At 36.3% G+C, this 19,394-nt stretch overlaps 2 protein-coding genes across 2 annotated transcripts; one reads left to right on the plus strand and one right to left on the minus strand.

Moving 5' to 3' along the window:
• The first annotated feature begins 2,153 nt into the window (after positions 1–2,153).
• On the plus strand, positions 2,154–9,340 carry LOC141819667 (uncharacterized). The gene is made up of 10 exons (XM_074706915.1): positions 2,154–2,769; positions 2,845–2,906; positions 3,575–3,633; positions 3,732–3,817; positions 4,706–4,773; positions 5,716–5,856; positions 7,083–7,124; positions 7,386–7,516; positions 8,835–8,939; positions 9,010–9,340. The coding sequence occupies exons 3-10, from the start codon at positions 3,586–3,588 to the stop codon at positions 9,154–9,156; spliced, it is 768 nt and encodes a 255-aa protein (XP_074563016.1). The 5' UTR covers positions 2,154–2,769; positions 2,845–2,906; positions 3,575–3,585; the 3' UTR covers positions 9,157–9,340.
• Positions 9,341–9,745: 405 nt separating this feature from the next.
• LOC141819665 (uncharacterized) lies at positions 9,746–19,078 on the minus strand. The gene is made up of 8 exons (XM_074706914.1): positions 18,906–19,078; positions 14,561–14,629; positions 13,842–13,952; positions 13,032–13,114; positions 12,865–12,940; positions 10,679–10,858; positions 10,224–10,352; positions 9,746–10,095 (listed from the first exon to the last, which is right to left on the minus strand). The coding sequence occupies exons 1-8, from the start codon at positions 18,978–18,980 to the stop codon at positions 9,934–9,936; spliced, it is 885 nt and encodes a 294-aa protein (XP_074563015.1). The 5' UTR covers positions 18,981–19,078; the 3' UTR covers positions 9,746–9,933.
• Between the last annotated feature and the right edge of the window lie 316 nt (positions 19,079–19,394).

Genomic DNA, 19,394 nt, shown 5'->3' on the forward strand with positions numbered 1-19,394 from the left:
AAGGATTTTAAAAATCATCATCAAGCACAGAAGCCTTCGGGTACTCCTCCGCACTCTTTTCAAAAAAGTTGGTCTTTTCTTGCAGGAGATGAAATTGAATATTTAATTAAAATGGAATCTAATTAATCAAAATCTAATTGAATTGATTTTTTAATTAATTAAATTTTTAAATAAAAATTGAACAAATATAATTGATAAAATATTAATTAATTCACTTAAAAATTAAATTAATTACTTTTTAAAAAATATTATTAAAATTTTTTAATTAATTAAGAATTTATAAATTTATTTTTTTAATAATTTAAAAATTATTTTTTTAATTTCATAAAAATTTATCATCATCAAGATAAATCAGAAGCATGAATGGTACGTTGCTATATATAACATTTTAGAATTAGAAAATTAATTTACAGTACATCATAATTAAGAATTAATCCATAAATATCTGATTAATTCTAAAAAAACTTTTCCGTCTATAAAAATCATAAAAATTAGCATGCTAACTTATGAAAATCTAAATGATTTTATTTAATTTTAAGTGAACTTATTAGATCAGATTCAAATATTACATTTCAATTGACTCTATCAATTATATAGGATTTTTGGTATTAAAGTCCCTTCTATTTTCTCCCTTTTGTTTTTTCTTCGCGATTTCTTTCTATTTACACGTGACTCAACATATATATCAAGAAAGTCAAAATAACTTTATTTATTTAATATAAAATTAGAGGGAAAAAATGATCTGTTTTATTAGAGTCTAAGGGGGCGTTTGATTTGATATTTTTGTATTTTTATTTTTTATTTTCTTTGAAGATGTTGTTTGGTTTGATATTTTTTTATTTTTATTTTCTATTTTTTAAAAAATAAAAAATCATTTTCTAAGAAAATAAAAAATGATAATATATCATTTTCGAAAAATAAAAAAACGCCGGTGGAAAATAAAAAAACGCGGCCTTCTTAATCCGCGATGTTTTTTCTCCCCCCGCGACACAACTCTTTCCCTTCCCCATCGCGAGGTCCTCCTCCGCGTGCTCCTCCCCGCCGCGTGCTCCTCCTCTGCGCCGCGTGCTCCTCTTCCTCTCCTCTCCTCTTCCTCCTCCGTCTTGGCATCTGCCACCGACCCTGCGGAGTTTTTTCGTGCGATTAGGGTACTGCTCTTCCGCCGCGTGCTCCTCCTCTACTCTTCCTCCTCCGTCGCGACATCTTCCTCCTCCGCCCAGCAGGCAACGGTCAGTTCTCCTCTGCCATCTGATTCGTATTTGCTAGGGTTTGGTTGCTCGATGGTCCAATTGTTTGATCCCACTTTGATTCATGCGAAATAGATTGATTTTCTGTATTGATTATTTTGTTTTTCCCCCCTCCTTTTGTCTTCAACGAAGCCACAAAACCTCTTCTGCAGCAGAGTTGCAGAACAGGTTTTGTGGCTTCGTTGGTGGCCGGGCTCTAAGATCGCTTTCTCGGGACAAATTACTAAGAGTTGATGCTGCCCTTGCCCTTGCTTGCCTTTCCCCCTTCTCTACCCGTAACAGAGCTAACTCAATCTCAAGGGAAAGGGGGAGCCATATTGAACTATTATGTAACACGAATGTTCCTTAACTCTAGAAGTAATATACCGGAATTTGTTTCAATATTTTAGTGTAGTGGCATGCTACATACCAATTCGAAATGGGGTGTACGTTTATTCCATGCTTTCAAATTTTAATGCATTGCATTGTTGTCACAAAAAACAGAGAACTTGAATACTTATTGTTAATTGAGTGTGTTATAATGCATAAGATGGGGCATATTTTTCTCCTCATCAGGTGTTTGAGTTTTGTGCAATATGGGAGATAATAATCAAAATGATAATACATGCAATATTCCTAAAGAATTATTTTATTTATAAATAAAATTTTATTTTATTTATAATTTTTCATATTAACAAACTAAACATATTTTTCAATTTTCTTTTCTAGAAAATAAAAAATAGTATATCATACCAAACACATTTTTTATTTTCTAAAAACTAGATCAGAAAATAAAAAAACAGAAATAAAAAAAAAAAATAGAAAATAGAAAAAAAATTTCCAAACCAAACGCACCTAACTTCCTCAGCGGCCATTCCCTATAACCCTAAACCCTAACTCCTCTTCCCCTTCCGCTGCCATCGCATCTACTTCTTCGAACATCAATCCAGAAATCTTCTCTTCTCGATAGCAGCAGTTTTTCTTTCTTTTCTCTTCCAGCGCCTCAAATTCCAGCTACGAGTAGCAGCAGCATCCTTGCTGCCCTTTTCCAGCGGGCCAACAGCAGCAACATCGTTGCTGTCTTCGCCGCCGGCATCCGTCCTTCCTATTCTCCAGCAACTCAACAACAGCAGTACCAAGATTCCAACCCCCACTAGAAGCTCCCCATCTCTTTATCCTTCTCTTCACAGCAGCAATTCTTCTTCTTTTTCTAACCATCAGCAGCAGCATCTTGCAGCTTCTTTTTTCCAGCAATCACCAGCCGCTTCTCTTCAATTTCAGCCATCATAATTGCTGCAGTAACTCTCCTTCTTGTCCAAGCCACCAAGACCAGCAGCCTCCTGCGATGCCCCCTTCCAGAAGCAACAGCAGCCCTCCTCTCCTTTCCTTTCCCGTGTGAGAACAGCAACACGTACGTGAGCAGCAGGAGCCAAGGGCGAGAGCCACCAGTAGCCAAGAGGGAAAGCCAAATTGGCTACTTGACATTCCTCATTTTTGAGTTTTCGTTCACCGAGGTTATCATTTCCATGACGGCCAAGTAAAGGTAAAATTGGCGAGGAATTTGTATAAATGATACTGGAGAAGTAATTGATTCTAATTAATCATGATATTTATTTAGGTTTATTCGGCTCCGGTATTTCGTATTAATGAAAGCTCTCCTTCATTTCATTGGTTGAGGAGGTAAATATTCTATTAGATTTCTAAGTTAAGTTGGTACACAGTTTGGAATGGAAAGTTAATAAATAAATTATTGCTCAACTATAATAGTGTCGTGTAGAAATTGGGATTATACCGATCAAACTTGATATATTGACTATGAATTTCTATTAATGTTTAGAATTTTATGTTATTATCATTATTGGATATTATTTCAAACTTTCGGAATTATTTTCATATTGTATTTGTCAATACGAGTTCAAATGGAGCATGTTGATTTGCAACACTCAAAACTTTTTGTTGTATATAGAGGTGGATAAATTTATCCTTTGAATTCCATATTCAAAATTACGGGTGACCTAGAGATCATAGGTTCGAGTTACGGAAACAATCTCTTGCAAAGCAGGGTAAGACGCCATACAATAGACTATTCTTCAAAGTGGGAGCTTTGTGCGCCAGGCTGCCCTTTATAACTCTTATCTACAGAATCTATGATGATACTTAAAAAAATTAACATAATCTATTTTAAAAAGTTGATTTAGGCCTGTGTCGCCCCTCACCCTTCGTCAGCAGTAGATCCTACGTTTTTTTTGATAATTTAGATTTTTGTTGTGCTGTTTGAATGGTGTGCTGATCTGGGTATATGTAAACCCCCACTCTAACTGCAATCCTCCAATAATCTTACCAAACAGTTTTCCTGCTTATGGAATTGGCTACTGACATAGCTGTTACTGCTGAGGCCAATGTTCAGGTTTTTTTTTGTTCATTGCCATCTATGTGTGTTTCTTGTTTTTTGTATGAATTGTAATCCTAATTCCACTACCTTTTACCTTCATCTCTCATGTACAGGTTGTAAATAGGAAACTGGAGCTAGATCTAATTTATTCTGAATTAGGTGAAAAGGTTACCAGAATCTTTATAGACTACATGACAAAGTAAGCTTAACATTGCATTTTTCTCATTTGCTTGGATATATCATATTACCTTGATAACCATCTAGGAGAAAATGTGATTTTCTCCCAGCTATTAGCCTTTCAACCCACCATGTGACTCATGCCCTCTACTCATATTGTTTTGTGCATCGACTTTTTTTGCTGTTGTAAAAAAATGGTCTTGTTCTTGTGGATAAATCAGAGAAGTCTCAAGATACCTTGATAATTAACACCGGTCGGGATAGCGATTATCCTGCAGGTTGTATTGATTTCGTTGATCGATTGCGAATACTGGAAATCAATCGTCTAAAATCTGTTGATTCGAAAGAATATCAGGAGATAGGAAAATAAACTGCATTGTCGAAAATATTATTAAACTAAAATTTCTCGTTAAACATCGACTGACAAGATGCTTATATAGATCCAAAATCCTAACTTGTAAAGAAAGGAAAGAAATCCTAATAGAAAGAAAAAATTCTTAACAGACTCAAAATTTTAAATGGACTTAAAATCCTCAAATATAAAAAAAATAAAAATTTTCAAAACTACTTTAAATATCAAAACTCTTAAAATTACTAAAAATAAAAATTATAAAAAATAGTAATAAATTTTCGGATCCTCTTGTATCAATAATATAGGAAATTTTAATTGTTGGTTATAAATCACAGAGGTCTCAAGATAGTCTGCAGCTGGCAAGTGGGGGTTACATATAACCAGAATAAACTCATAGAACATGCTTTGATTATTTCAAAGTACGATTTTTGTTTTCATCTTATAGTGTCAAAATTATCTATTTTACAGGATTGGGCTTGCCATACTATTACTTGTTTGCTCTGTTCTACAACATTCGATTGGTGCAGTCCTGTTTTTTCATGAAATTCACATTTTCAGGGTTACCCAGTTTGAGGAGCTAGCTGATGTCGGGAAGAGGTTTCTTACTGGATTTCACAGAGTAACAGGTATAGTTCACCAGCGCTTTTTTGTTACTTTATAGATAGATAGATAGCTGGGATTTTAAATTCCAACAGGAACACCAATCTGTTCTGAGTTTGGTACGGGTTAGTCGATCAGTGTTAATTAGCCTATCAATTCCTCCATAGCATGAGTTCAGTTGGCATCATATAAAATGTTCAATAATAATAGTACAATGTACCTGAGTAAGAACATATGGCATAATATAATGAAAACATGGATATCCATTAATAATGTTCAGAAATCACATGTTCAGCAACCATTTAATATTGGAATAAGAAATTACAATAAAACAGTGGTTGGTACACTGGAAGGATAAACACAGAAACCAGAAACACATGGCATCTAAATCTGGTTGCTGTATATCGTAGTTTCAAATTTTCAGGACAAGCTTCAGCATAAATAAGGGTTGTACCAGTTCAGGTCAAATCAACTTTAAGACTTCAGAATAAGAACTGATTGGCACATGAAGATGTTTTATATGTATAGGACTTGAGGCAGTATTTTCTGATCCTTTAAATTGTTCTTAAAAGTATCTTAAAAATTCAAACGCATGTTCATGGTTTCATAATTTTGCTGGATATCTGAAAGATGTTCGAGCACTGGTTGAGAAGATATGAACATGGCTATCAATTGACTATCTGTTTGTACATTCTCTTTATACTAAATGTTTTTATTTATCAAGTTCGTTATATCCTATTGCTTATTCACAGATATAATCCTTGCAAAATATGGCATCGTTGCATCTTTTGCCCTTTTTGATCTCCTGTATTAGTGAATCAACATCTTATCTATTAAGCCTTTGAGAATCCTGTTAACTCTGTGATGGAGAATACAGATTATGCTTAGGAACTTGCCCTATTCTTCATTTACATGACTTTCTCATTTTTGGCTTAACTACTCATGTCGTCCTTTTATCTTGTGCACAGCAATGTTTAGGACGATTGAACTTCAGAAGACATCAGACAACATCAGTAGGATAATTGATGCTAACTGGAACGAACATATGAAAACTTATGTTGAAGCAGGATGCAAACAACAGTCGCAAAATGTTCAAAATATGTATAATTGTAAGTTGTTACCATTCATGCAAACGAAGCTGGATTGCAAATCACTTCTCGTTCTCAGCCAAATTATCCCTTCTTGAAAATTGTATTTATAATGCACATAGGAAATTGAATATTCATGAAAATGAGTTCATTGGAATGAAGGTTAAGAAAAAATATATAGCAAGAGGACAACATATTCTCAAAAGCTTAGTTTTATATTAGTGATTTATTTTTGTCATTGTTCAGGTTGAGTGTAACGACCCGGCCCGGCCCATTTGGCGGTCCATTCGGCGGCCCATTTGGCGACCCTGGTGGTCGTCGACCGTCGACCGTCGGCCCGTCGACCGTGTCGTTACTCATCTGGACTTCCCACCCCTGGAAGTGGGTTTTTGCCTTCCCCAGGATTCGAACTCTAGACCTCCAGGCTAAGTACTAAAGTTTATGAATCCTGGTACCAAGTGTTCTCTTCAATTTAACAGGAAAGGTTCGGAGTCCCAAGTCCCAATTCAGAAGAGAGCTCGGGAGGGGATGAGACCGGTGAGGAGCGAGACCAGAAGGCTGTTAATCTTTGGTCTACGTGTGAGAAGGAACGGGGTGAGCGGCTTGACCAAGGGAATTACGATATTGCGAGCCGGGCTGAGAAGTGCTAAAAAGAGGCATAGTTCCTGTCCGGGAGACTACTCTACCATATATATCATCTAAGGTGCGAAGCAGCAAGAGAGGGGAGTGGAGGCTCCTCTGATTCTCACTCTAGTCTCAGATCAAAGAACACTTGGTACCAGGATTCATAAACTTTAGTACTTAGCCTGGAGGTCTAGAGTTCGAATCCTGGGGAAGGCAAAAACCCACTTCCAGGGGTGGGAAGTCCAGATGAGTAACGACACGGTCGACGGGCCGACGGTCGACGGTCGACGACCACCAGGGTCGCCAAATGGGCCGCCGAATGGACCGCCAAATGGGCCGGGCCGGGTCGTTACATTGAGCCCCATATGCAATAGGATGAGTGCATGCCTTCTGTTAGTGTCAATCTAGCACTTCCTTTTTCCATATTATTCAGGTTGAGCCCCAAACACTAAGAAACATGCATTAAACTAACTTTCCATATTATTCACTTTTCAACTTTTTTATGTCCATCTTTATCCCTGGTCAAATATCTTGATTAGAGCTATCCTGATGATTCTTTTGATTCAGTCTCTTGATGTCTGAATTATATATCTCACTGTCAACATTTTTTTTGTTTGTGACAGTGCACTCTTGTGTTTTGGGGTTGCGAGACAATTTGAAGAACGGTAATTACTATTGACTCCCATCTGATTATCATACTGGATCTGTGTGTTTACACCAAGAAGTCCCTTTTGTAACCTGCAGTTTTCAAATGTAGCATCTTCTCACGGTAGGGTTTTTCCTATTAGAAAATCAAAATTCAAGGAATATCTCATCCTAGCCTCTCAACTGTGTCCTTTTTAGTTAGATTAATATTTCAATTAATAGTCTTTTTTTTTTTAATCAAAATTACTCAGATAAATATTCTAAAGTGTTCATGATTTCAGCTGAAGCTTTGCTTAATGAGCTTGATTGCCTAAAGGAAGATGCAATTGCTGTCACAGAAGCAGCAACCAAGAGTGCTACGGCTCTGGATGACTCTTTTTGTGAAGAAATGTTAAAAGGTCTTTCCTTTGAGGTAAAGATAAATAAGAGGCATCTTAAGAATTATTAACATATTAATTATCAGAATTCAGAATTATTGCCAGATTTAAATTGCGATTTTTTTTTTTTTTTACTTTTGGTGGTAAAGGATGATAGGCTTTAACAAGTTAATAGATGAGAGATTCGAACCCAATCTCTTATATGTAATTCGTTTAACAGAGAGCCAGTTTCAGAACATTTAGGCTATGTTTACTTGGTAGTATGGATGGAGAAAGGAAAGGATTCTTTTCCTCTTCCTTAGGGAAAATAAATCCCTGGGGAAAAGAAAGGAAATCCTTCGCCGCAGGAACCGCAGGAAGAGTAAACGGAGGATTTGTGTTCCGCAGGAGGCGACGAGGAGGGAGAGAAGAAGAAGCAAATACAGGCATGAGATTTACTCATGATGGTCGCCAAAGACCTGCTTGTAGAGGATAAAGTTGGGCCATAGGTGGAGGGCGTGCTCGTAGTGGAGGTTGGCAGGGAGGGAGTGGATCTTGCGCTTGACGTGGAGGAACTGGTGGCGCATGTTGTGGATCTTGACGGAGATGTCGCGCCAGGACCAGAGGAAGGGGAAGGCGTTGGGGTCTCGGAGGTTGTGGGCGGCGTTCACCCGGTCGGCGATCGGCTGGAACTTCTTCTCCCGCGTGCGGAGCCGAGCGACGAGGAGGGCGCCCCGGGACGAGGGAGCCGACGGCGATAGAAAGGCCGCGTACTCCCGAATAAGCGTCGCCTCTTCCTCCGCCCTCCACTTCTTCTGCTTCATCACCGGCGGGCAACGACTGCTTCCAAAAGATCGACCGCCGGGAGAGAACACTACTGGCGACGTCGGTTACCGGTTTGGCGTAGGGAAAGAAAACAAAAAAAATACCGGCAGGTGTACGCACCAATGACGCTGGACGGCGGATGAGGAGGAGCGGCAAGTGCCCTCGATGGTGATGCAGAAGACGAGAACGAAGAAAAGGAGGACGATGGCAAGACGAGAAAGAAGAAACGGAGGTTTTTTTTTTATTTTTCGTCTGTCCGTCCGCGTTCCGCCCGATTTCGGGGTGACCGATTTTGGAGAAAAATTGATCCGCGGATGGATGAAATTCCCTTTCCTTCCTAAAAACTTCGAGAGGTAAACGAGGGATGCATCCATGCAAAGGAAATCTTTCCGCAGTTTCTCTTTCCGCACCTCCAAGTAAACTGGGCCTTAGTCAACCGAGCAGACCAGTTGGAGCTTTCTTATCATTTGTTCGACGGCAAAAAGAAATTGTTGATTTTAATTATTTTTTCTTGGATGCCACATGAGTGTATTTAATAACTTTTACTAGGAAGCAAAGGAACCATTGCCCAAGCATCCTCAAGATACATCAATATCAGAAGTCATGCTAATGACAGTCATCAGTGATATGTTGAAACTCGACTACGCCATGCAGGTAGATGGATTCATAGAGGTAGTTTTTCATAATTCTGCCTCAATTGTTAATACAAAATTTTATAATGCAGAAAAGTATTGTTCTGAATTTGAACATTGGGACAAGTGTATCTGAACTAGAAGGCTATTGTCTCATTTGGAATCTGCATCCATACATAGACGATGACATTATGCATCAGGCATGGCGATACGTTCCCTCTCATGATCAGAGTTCATGATTGTAGCTACCTAACTCTTGGGTGAGTGAGGTGGAAGTGAGGGTAATCATGGTCCTTGGTTTCTCAATGGAATTTCATTATCACTGATTCCTTGGAGATCTTGCTTTTGTCTGCTGTTGAGTTTCTTATGTGGATTCAAATACAACAGTGTAGTTTTAAAATTTGACTAGTTTATGTTCATCTAACACTTTTGGTTAAATTTCTTAAATAGTCTTCCAACTGCAAACAACAAAAACAAAAGTATAGAATTAACTGTACAAGGAAGTCAATAAAATGGAGTTATTTGGATAATTTGACAAGCTAAATCCAATAATTTGATTTTCACTTCCAAGTTCTGTCCAAGGAAACATGCAAGGGAAGAAAAAAACAGACTTTACCGGCGTAATTTCTCCATCCCTTATATTTTCTTTTTCATTCTCCGGAGTATACAGTCCTCCTGACAACGTATCAAAGCATGAATTACATCTGACAGAATGTCTAGTTGACAAATGAATTTTTCTTAATAGATGATTAATTCAATGAAAAACTGTAATAGGATCGAATTGATGAAAAAGCATTGGCACAAAGGAAAATGTTCACGCTCTGAGAATTAAAAGTCGAATTGATGAAAAGTGGATAAACTTAGTGACTTTCTAGCAAACTTGTACTTTACAATGTAGCCGCCGATATAGAGGAAATGTGTGAAACCAAGTTATAAACTATCTCCAGAAACACACCAAGTTAGATGCGAACTCTCATTCCATTTTCACCCTTCAATTCGAAGATGGCTTACTCTACCTATTCCTCTGTATCCACTGTGCCTCCCTTAAGATGCAAGTGTTTCTCCCTCTTCTGGAACTCCGTCAGTCCCTTTCCGCTGCCGATAACACCAACCTTACCGTTGGGATCATCTGGAGACTTGAAGATACTTTCTCGCTTGCGCCCAGAGAAGAACCCAATCTGCAACGGGCAAGATAGGTATAAGTCAAGGCCTAATAATGATACATTTTTTGTTCCAACAATCGGCATTGCCTAGAAACAGATGAGCATCATCAGAGGCACGAATGAAATATTTTCCTGATGTTTACCTTTTTTGTCTTTCCTTTGGCGGATTGGAATTGCTGCCATGCATTCTGCCGCTTATTTTGTGCAACTTCCAGTTGCTCACTTCGAACCTTTGACTTGAAAGAGTGTATTTTCTTCCGCTTGGCAGCTTTCTGGAAATACACCCCCAAATGCATCAGTTTGCAAAGGGTTTTCATAAGAACAAGCATGTATGAGAACAATCCTTTATGCTCAACTAAATTCAAAGGATAAACCATGGCAATCCTTTATGCTCAAAGAAATTTACTAAACTACCAAGCATCAATGTTTCAGGTAAAGTTTGTTTTGAACTATTCCAAGTAGACTGGCAATTGTTGATAGTACTACAAACCATCCTCAAAATAAAGCAATGATGCATGCAAATTGCAATATGAACATAGTATACACGTCCAGGATCATCCAATTTGATTCTAAAATATAAAAAGAGCATATAACCAACCACATCTTCTGGATCATTGGGATCAATGCGAAGTTTAGCAGGTAAAGTCCGTGCTTGGAAGTCAGTTATAGCAGCTTGTGCGATTTTCCTTTTGATGGCTTGTCTGGTAGCTTCAGCTTCCCTTTCAGCTTCTAGTAATGCATTGACCTCTTCAACTGGCCTAACATTAGCAAAATCCACCTAAATGGAGCATAATTCAGTTATCATCACGAATGAGAAACTCTGTTGTAGTTGCTTATAACAAAAGAAAGTGCAAGACAGGGGAGTTATAGTGTTACATTACATTGCCACTGTTTGTCCATACCCCTTCTATCCTCCTTATCAAACCATTATCTAATCTCCTGCTGTTTCTAGATTAATTTTCTCGTATTATAAGATTAATAATAATATCAATTGTATTTATCCATTCCATAAGAGATTATCTGATCTTTTGATCAGCTAAATTTGTGGACAGAGCTCATTTTTCTATCCTGCTACAACGCGTATAACAAAATTTGGATACCATATACATTGCAACAAGCTCAAGTATATTTACATTAGTATAATTTTGTTAACAAAAACTACAGCAGGACCTGTACACTGATACCCCATTCTTTCTCTGATAAGACATGTGTTTGTTGCTTATAGGTCTTGCAATGCATTCGGCAGCAGAACAGCAGCAAGAAAGCGGGAAAACAGAAAAAAGGTAGAGGAGCACAAACCATAAGGTGTTAATCACCACAAGTTAACCCCCGGTTATTTGGAAAGTAAGGAAGATAGAAAAAATGGAGAAGATTTTAGGAAGATAAATTTACAAGATGTTGGTTTACTTTGGTGAGGAAATGAGATAGGATAGGAAGTTGGGAAGATCAAAACACTCAACTTTTCCCAGAACTAGGAAAAGTTAAATTTACCTGGTTTCGCTTTCTCCTCCCTAAATCTCTTAATTCGATCTTTGCCCACAAACAGCCTGTGTGGAGCTGCTCATACCAACAAGCTCCACTCGCAAGCATTGCAAGCAAGCAAGCATTCTCAAGAAGCAGTTCGAGCTCTGTAAACAAGCACTCTCAAGCGTAGGAGAGTACTGACAATGAGCAAGATTGTGTTGCCGATGAGCATTGGCTATGAGCAAGTGTGAGTGCTCACAAACACAAGGCCACAAACACCTCCCAAGGCAAGCTTTCATTTATTTTCAATGATAAGAGGGAGCAAATGAAGAAGACAAGGTTAAAATGGTCTTTTAAGATTTTTTTCTATCTTTCAAAGTAAACTTCTTTTTAAGATTTTCTTTCCTCCTTACTCTCCATCTTCTCTTGATATATATCTTCCTAACTTTCCATACTAGAGAAAAGAGACCAACAGCATATAGCTAGAACTTGGTGGTGGTGGTTAGGATATTGGTTGTGGTGCACTACCCATAGCAGAGAGAGAGAGAGAGAGAGAGAGAACAAAAAAGATTATATTTTACATTGGATGTATGTGAATAATTTTTTAAAAAAAAAAGATCTGATTGTTGTAGGATTATTCATTGTTGCTCTGTTGAGAGAAAAAAAAACATCTGAAGAGAATTTCAATCAAGTGACAAGCACTGAGAAGGGTGAAGATTTTTTATATATCAGACAGAAACAGTTTGGTGCGGTAATGATTTTTCAAAATCTGTTTATATTAGATTAGTTGAGAGGAAAAATCATTGTATTTTATTATCCACCAAGGATACTAAAACTCACGTATAGATAGCCTCTAAGGCTAATTATTTACTTTAAAAATAGATATCACGGAATAATTAATAGAAAATATAGCCTGTTGTTTCTAACTTTCAAGTTGAAGACAGATATTGTGCTCCAGTTTGAATATGAAAGATACTCGACATTCATAACAAAGAAGCAATATTAATATAGCAGTTGAGAAGTCTGAAGATGCAATACAATGGTCTTAATATCAAAGAAATGATTGAATTGACAACTTGTGTGGAGGTTGCAGAGCGAGAAACATTAGGGTTCCAGCAACTTAAGATGAAAACAATGTTGACATTGATCAACTCACCAGAAATAGTCTAGAACCATAGGTTCCTCACAACTCTAATTGGGAGAGCTAAATTCCTCTCCTAACTATACTCTAAGAATGTCCTTACCAAGAAAACATCCATAAAAAAGTGGAAAAAATGATTATCTGGAAACCGTGGGAACAACAAACTCAGAATGGCATACCTCTTCCATGTTTCCCCAGACTTCATAGGAGACAAAATATCCATTAGGAGTAATAGATTCAATGGTTGCATCATACCTGAACATTCAACTAATCAGAACATAACAGTGAAAAGGTAAAACAATAGAAACAAGCAAATACAAAAATGCACATATCATGGCATAGATACCATTCCCCATCTTCGCTCCAAACTGCTTGAACTTTAGTACCAACAGGAAAACTTCCATATGGTTGAGAATGTTCAGATGGTGCCTAAATGTAAGATGCCAGTCTAGAATAGATTAATAAAGTAGCAAGGTCAAGAACAAATTCACCAATGAGAGACACTTTACTATATTGAGCCATTTATAAAAAGGCAAAACTTGGGTTCTCTTGTGCATAAAGGAAATTCAAGCCAGAATTAATATTCATCATAGAGATCATGTTTTAATAAATTAAATTTGTTTACAATTTAGATTTATTCAAATTAAGGCTTCCTTGCTCAGCAAATGGTTGAAATTAGGCAACGACTTCACTTAAATCAACAGATGAATTGGCAGACAACAAGCGGCCTCTTCCGTACTGAAATTTCAACTTTCAATATTACTTCACCAATTTCCAACACCCATCAATCTTACCTGGATTATGAATGATCTTACCGTGGCCAAACTGATTTACAGTTGTAAAAGAGAAGGTAGGAACACGTAATTTAGCCCTTCCACCTTAAACTATGTTGATATAAAAGCCAGTTGTCCAATATAACGCTATAATTAGTAGAAATAGAATCTATAGAAAGATTAACTAATATTGCAACAGAATACCTAGTATACATTTAACTAAGCAAAAGCTTCAAACTAGTAAGCTGAGAAAAATACTAATCAAAGATAAATTTTGGAAATCTTCTAACAAAAGTTAATTCAACAATTTTAGAAGATAACCAATTGCTAAAGTCTTTCAAGCTCTATGATTGAGTTGACAGGGAATGATATGGAGTTACAACCTTGGAGTGAGATGTCCCGCCAAAATGAGTGTTGGGAGATGCAACAGAATCAAGCTGATGAAAATCTGTTGGCTTTGCAGTTGTCAGAAGCTCCTCTGTCAATGTGATAACCTAGATTCACAAAAGTGACATTATATTCAGCCTACAAGGATGAATCAGTCCTTTGGCGCAACTCAAATTAAGAACTAAAACTCCAAACTTAGAATAGCAGCATGAACATCTGAAATCAGGAGATTTTAAGCAGGAACTAGGCAGGCCATCAGTCATCATGAAAGAGAAAACCTGCAAAGAACCAGATAAAGGTAATGGGCTATTATGACAATTTTTCACATATAGCTCTTGCTTCACAGGTCATGGTTTGCCGTATGACTCGGACTACAAACAAGAGCTATTTTTAATTTAAATCACCCTTCTCACCTTTCAAGATGTTAGGGAATGTAAAATCCTCATAAAAACCCTCTAATATAATGCAGCCAGATCATGCTATCTTCCTTGAAATATCTTATGGCCCCTTGAAAAAGAACACATGGGAAAAGCAATAGCAAAATTGGAATCTTATATATTATATAAACAAATCATCATACTGTTGTTTTAACAATATTTTACTTTAGGTTTAAGAATTGCAATGGCTAATATATCATGGCAATTGGCATCAATCATGTTCCACACCAGATGGCTATCATTTTGCAATTTTGTTATTAAGCATCAACACAGCTTACCTCTTCAAGTTCCTTCTCCATATCTAAATATTCAGAGTTTCCAGGGTCATCAGCCAAAATCTTTTTAATCTGAAACACCGAGATCAAGAGTTATTAATCCAAGGTATCCCTATATATATGTCAAGTAAAGGAGGAAGAAAACATAAACGTCTAAGATTTCACAAAATTATGTCAAAAGTCCTTTCACATAGAAATAAAAGAAAAGTTATTCACTAGCCTATGACAGATCAAGGCAATGGTAATGCATTCAAGGAGAAGAAAACGAGAAATATCAGATAAACTCATTAGCAATGACAAATCCCTAATGGAATAAATAAAGTTGATGAACACCGACACAAATAAAGAAAAGAAACTTGCACAATTATTTATATAATTCATGCAAAATTGATAGACCCATCTAAATATTACAAATGGGATGAATAATTTCACCATGTGAAATTGTTGTAGGATTTTGATGGATTTCCATTATTTCATAATTATATCATACCAAATGCATAAAGAAAGACAGAAAGAGTGTTCCTCTTGGAACTACATGCTTCACAAAATAGAACATTAGAGATATCAAAACAGACCAGACCAATGCAGTTCAGATTTGAATCAGTGGTGTCAAGTGGACCAGGTTAGGATGCCTAACCTTAAATGGTTAAGCTATGCTGGGTGCAAAGCTAGACTAAGCCTGAGTTGGCCGGCAGCACATTGACCCGTGAGAAAGTCTTGACGTAACATGCGCCTAGATAGAGCTCAACGGCATGATGTGGACAACTGAACCCTGGGCCTCAGCCTTTTCCTCTATGATCCCAATATACCCCTTATTTTAAAGAATAAACAATAGAACAATAGGAACATTTTGGCTATTTTATTATTCAAATGACTAAATTAATCATAAAAATTTTAAAAATATATAAATATTCCTTAAAATCCTCTATAAACACCCTCTCCCCCCTCCATCCTTCAACCATCCAATGTCTCATCTCTTCTCTTATTCTATCATTCTCCAATCTCCTGACTCAACTCATCTCTCATTTACATTTCTCAATCTCCAATCGACTAGTGGTATTTTCTTATCCAATGATCAGTTATGTGCATCTAGTTGAATAGAGTTTTCCTCTAGTCAATTGGAGGCAACCAAAAGTGATCCTTTGGAGTGTGTTATGTATAAGCTCGCAGCGAGCTTTTAGGCACTTAGAACTTATTGTGACAATCCAAAATTTTGTATCATTTGTGCTCATACAAATAAAGTGCTCAAAAAGATCCAATAGCTTCAATCATCAAGCTCTTGATATTTTGTTCTTTCCCTTACTTTTATTCCATTACAGGGTAGGTGAGAATTTTATTGTAAAAGATATCACAATTAAGGGTCAACCTTGCGGTAGCTTATGAAATTTAGAAGATTGAGTTAAGGAGAAATATTAAATCATTACCTCTTACAAAAGGTTGGTAATAGTGGAAATTACAAGAGTAATGCATTAAACATATCATAGGCCATGGAGTAGAACTGAAGTCTTTGAAGCATGTAAAATATTCTTGTTAATGTTATTTTTTAGCTTATTGTTTTTATTTTCACTGTGTACATATGCTTGACACCAATCACTCATAATCAAATGCGTACTACTAATTATTGTATTTGTTTGTATTATCGTGCAAGGAATACACAATTTGGGTATGTCGTCTATTCCACTCTTGTCAAGCCATAGTAGATAAAACAATAAATCAATGCAAAAATGAATCCCTCCTTTTTCATCAAAGAAGAATATCAATTTCCAAAGATCGCCACAAAAATATCTAAATCAAGCATTGTCCATGATATGCACATAGTGGGAATAAAAATAATAAGCTACAAAACAACATTAACAAGAAGGTTAGGAGAGCTCGCTCGTACTCTACGGCTTATGTTGTGCAAGGAATCAACGATTTGGGTGTCATCTATTCCCCCTCTAGTCAAGCCATAGTAGATCCAACAATAAAATAATGCAAAAATTGAATCCCCTTCTTTTTTGAAGAAGAAGAATACCATTTTGAACTTTAAGTCTTCAAATTAGCCTAAAAAATTCTCTATAAAAATGTCTCCACTAAGCATCACCCACAGAAAAAAATAACAAAACCCCGCAATGATTGAGAGTTTTACCACTCTATATACGTCTACATAAATTTCGTAACCAATACATTAAAATATGCATGCAATTAAGACTTCTAACTCTCACTCCTCAAGTTTTTATATTACACCAATTACTTATCAGTTTCAATCTATTTCATTCTTTAACACCTCTTGAAGCATGCATCACAATGTCTACATTCATCTTAACTCCATAGTGTCTAAAACTTAAATATTTTCATCCAAAATTTCTATAGCCAAATGAATGTGTAACTTCTTACTTAGCAGGTTTTTATTGTGATATATCCATAACTCATGTATATCACATTAGATAACCATTTTTGATGAACAACACTAAGCATACCAAACATGGATTCTACCTCTACTGGCTAGATATAAAAAATATAACTAATAACTAGATATATCACAAAAGCAACAGATATGATTGTACTCCTAGTTGATGCAATGATCAAGATGACATTTACATCCACTTTTCATGGACAACAATTGGGCCTTCTTTTCTACAAAGGACGAAAACACTAGGGAATTAAGAGGGTAGGGGGGAAACTCATAAGGAAGGGATTGGAAAATATTTTTTCCATCCTACTTTTTCTTTGGGAGGAAGGAAAGAAAGAGGGAAGCTTAAATTCAAATTTTTATTTGTTAAAAGCAAAAAAAAATAGTTTAAAAAAATAATAATTTAAAATTTTTTAAGGTCGAATTTGAGATTCATTGCATGTATAAGTGAGTCTTTGCCCAAATAGAATTGCCCAAATAGAATAGAATGGAAATAAGAAAAGGAAAACTTAAGGGGAAAAAATCCCTAATCTCTTTCCTCATTCTTTTTCGCTGGGAACCATATACTCTTCTAAGTTTTGAACTGATTAGACACAAAAGCATCAGTAATTGTATGAAAAAAAGGAGATATGATTGCCCTCTTAGTTGATCTAATAATCCTTCTTAGCTAAGACATCAAAGACTTATTGAATAGAATGGCTATAAGATTTAAAGTTACAAAAATATGATCTTTTCATAAATCACAACTTGCAAACTCATAGATGAATACCTAAAAAAAATATTACTGGAACCAGCTTCCAACTTACAACGCTGCTCTAGAAGGTCATGAACTGATAGAGGCAAGCAAGGTAAGACTTTATTACACATTCTAACAAGATCATTGTTAAGGGAAGCTCGATACGGAAGAATCTAGATAGTAATGAATTTTGAATAATAGAAACTTCTACTCTATACTTACACTTGACTTTCTGAAAATCCCCCCACTCATAGAAACCTCACATGTGGGCAACGTTATTGATGCTGTCGTATATTAAGCAACAAATTAAAGTTAATAACTCCTGAGTTCCTAGTAACTCCCCTTTATTATGAACATGTGTGTGGTTGAGTACATTGAAGAGGTGGTGAAACATCATAATGCAGGGTTCATCCAATGTGTATATCTGCAATCTCCATTATCAGTTGTATATCATTTTTTCCATGTGTCCTGCAATTTATTTATTACTTGATAATTGATAAGGTGGAGATCTCTTATTCAGAAAATTAAAGTTTAAACGAGAAACTTTCAGGCTTCAGCCTAATTACCCATGAACTATTAATATATTACACCACGAAACCTAACTAGTTGAATAGGATAGAATTTCATTGTTCATTTTAGCTCAGACCAAGCAAGATACCTAGTATTTAAATCCCCAACTAAACTTGTCCAGCAACTGAAATCAAATTATGAAATTCACAATGCTTCTGACAATCAGTTTCGAAACTGTAAAAAAAAAATATCAACAATTACTTAGCACTCTAATGCAAATTAAGTGAGAGGAAAGAGAAAATAATTCAACTTACTACTGTGACAAGATCTTAACGAAATCCAATTTACGCAAGCAACAAATCAGATTATCTACCTTCCAAACAAAAATTCAGCAAACACAACTTTTAACGATAAGTAGATCAATGAGTGACAAAAAGATCAGTACTTAAGCCAAAACCACTTGTGCTCTTTTCCAGACCCATTTTCCAGACAGAACAAACCTTAAATCGGTGACCTTGGTACTTGAAAAGTCGGAACAAAAATATGATAGAAACCCTAGAAAATGAAGCGCAAAGCCCGTGCAAGAAAATGAAGCCCAACACCCAAAAAACCCGTAAAACCAAGTGTCAATATGACAAATTTGGTTGTCTAACGACAAAGATACTGAAGAAAAATCCGAAATTTTCCCCCCAAAATTCGACAAATCGAACCTCGCGGAGCTGATCTTTGTAAGTAGAGAGATTGGAAGCGAGCTCCTCCATGTTTAAATCCTCTCCCCCTTGCATCTTGTGCGGTTTTTGCTCTAAATTCGTTCCGTCGCCGGGGAGACTGCTTTCACGCCGACGCAAACCCTTTTCCAACGATCGGTGCGCAGCGACGATATTTCGAAAACAAATAAATAAATGGCGATGAAAGGCGAAGATACGGGTGCTATATATGGAACTTATCGACTAGCTGCGCATGACGCTATAAATAGAAAAAAAAGTAATAATATTTTATAAATGTTTTTACTTATTGTGATTATATAATATTAGACAGTTGTGTATGATAATCAAAAAATTCTTTAATGGCTCCAGGCAAGACTTATTTTATTTTAAGTTCAAAAAATAAAATGAAGTATTCCTTAATGGCATTTTATTTAATGGGTGTGTCCAATTTTAAGTCGCTAAGTATATTTGAGTTAAAGTTTTTTAATGACT

Source organism: Curcuma longa, unplaced genomic scaffold (assembly GCF_044706935.1).
Source record: "Curcuma longa cultivar G26 ecotype Majalengka, Jawa Barat unplaced genomic scaffold, ITB_CL_G26_1.1 utg134316_np1212_261454_RagTag, whole genome shotgun sequence".
In the NCBI taxonomy this organism is placed as follows: Eukaryota; Viridiplantae; Streptophyta; class Magnoliopsida; order Zingiberales; family Zingiberaceae; genus Curcuma; species Curcuma longa.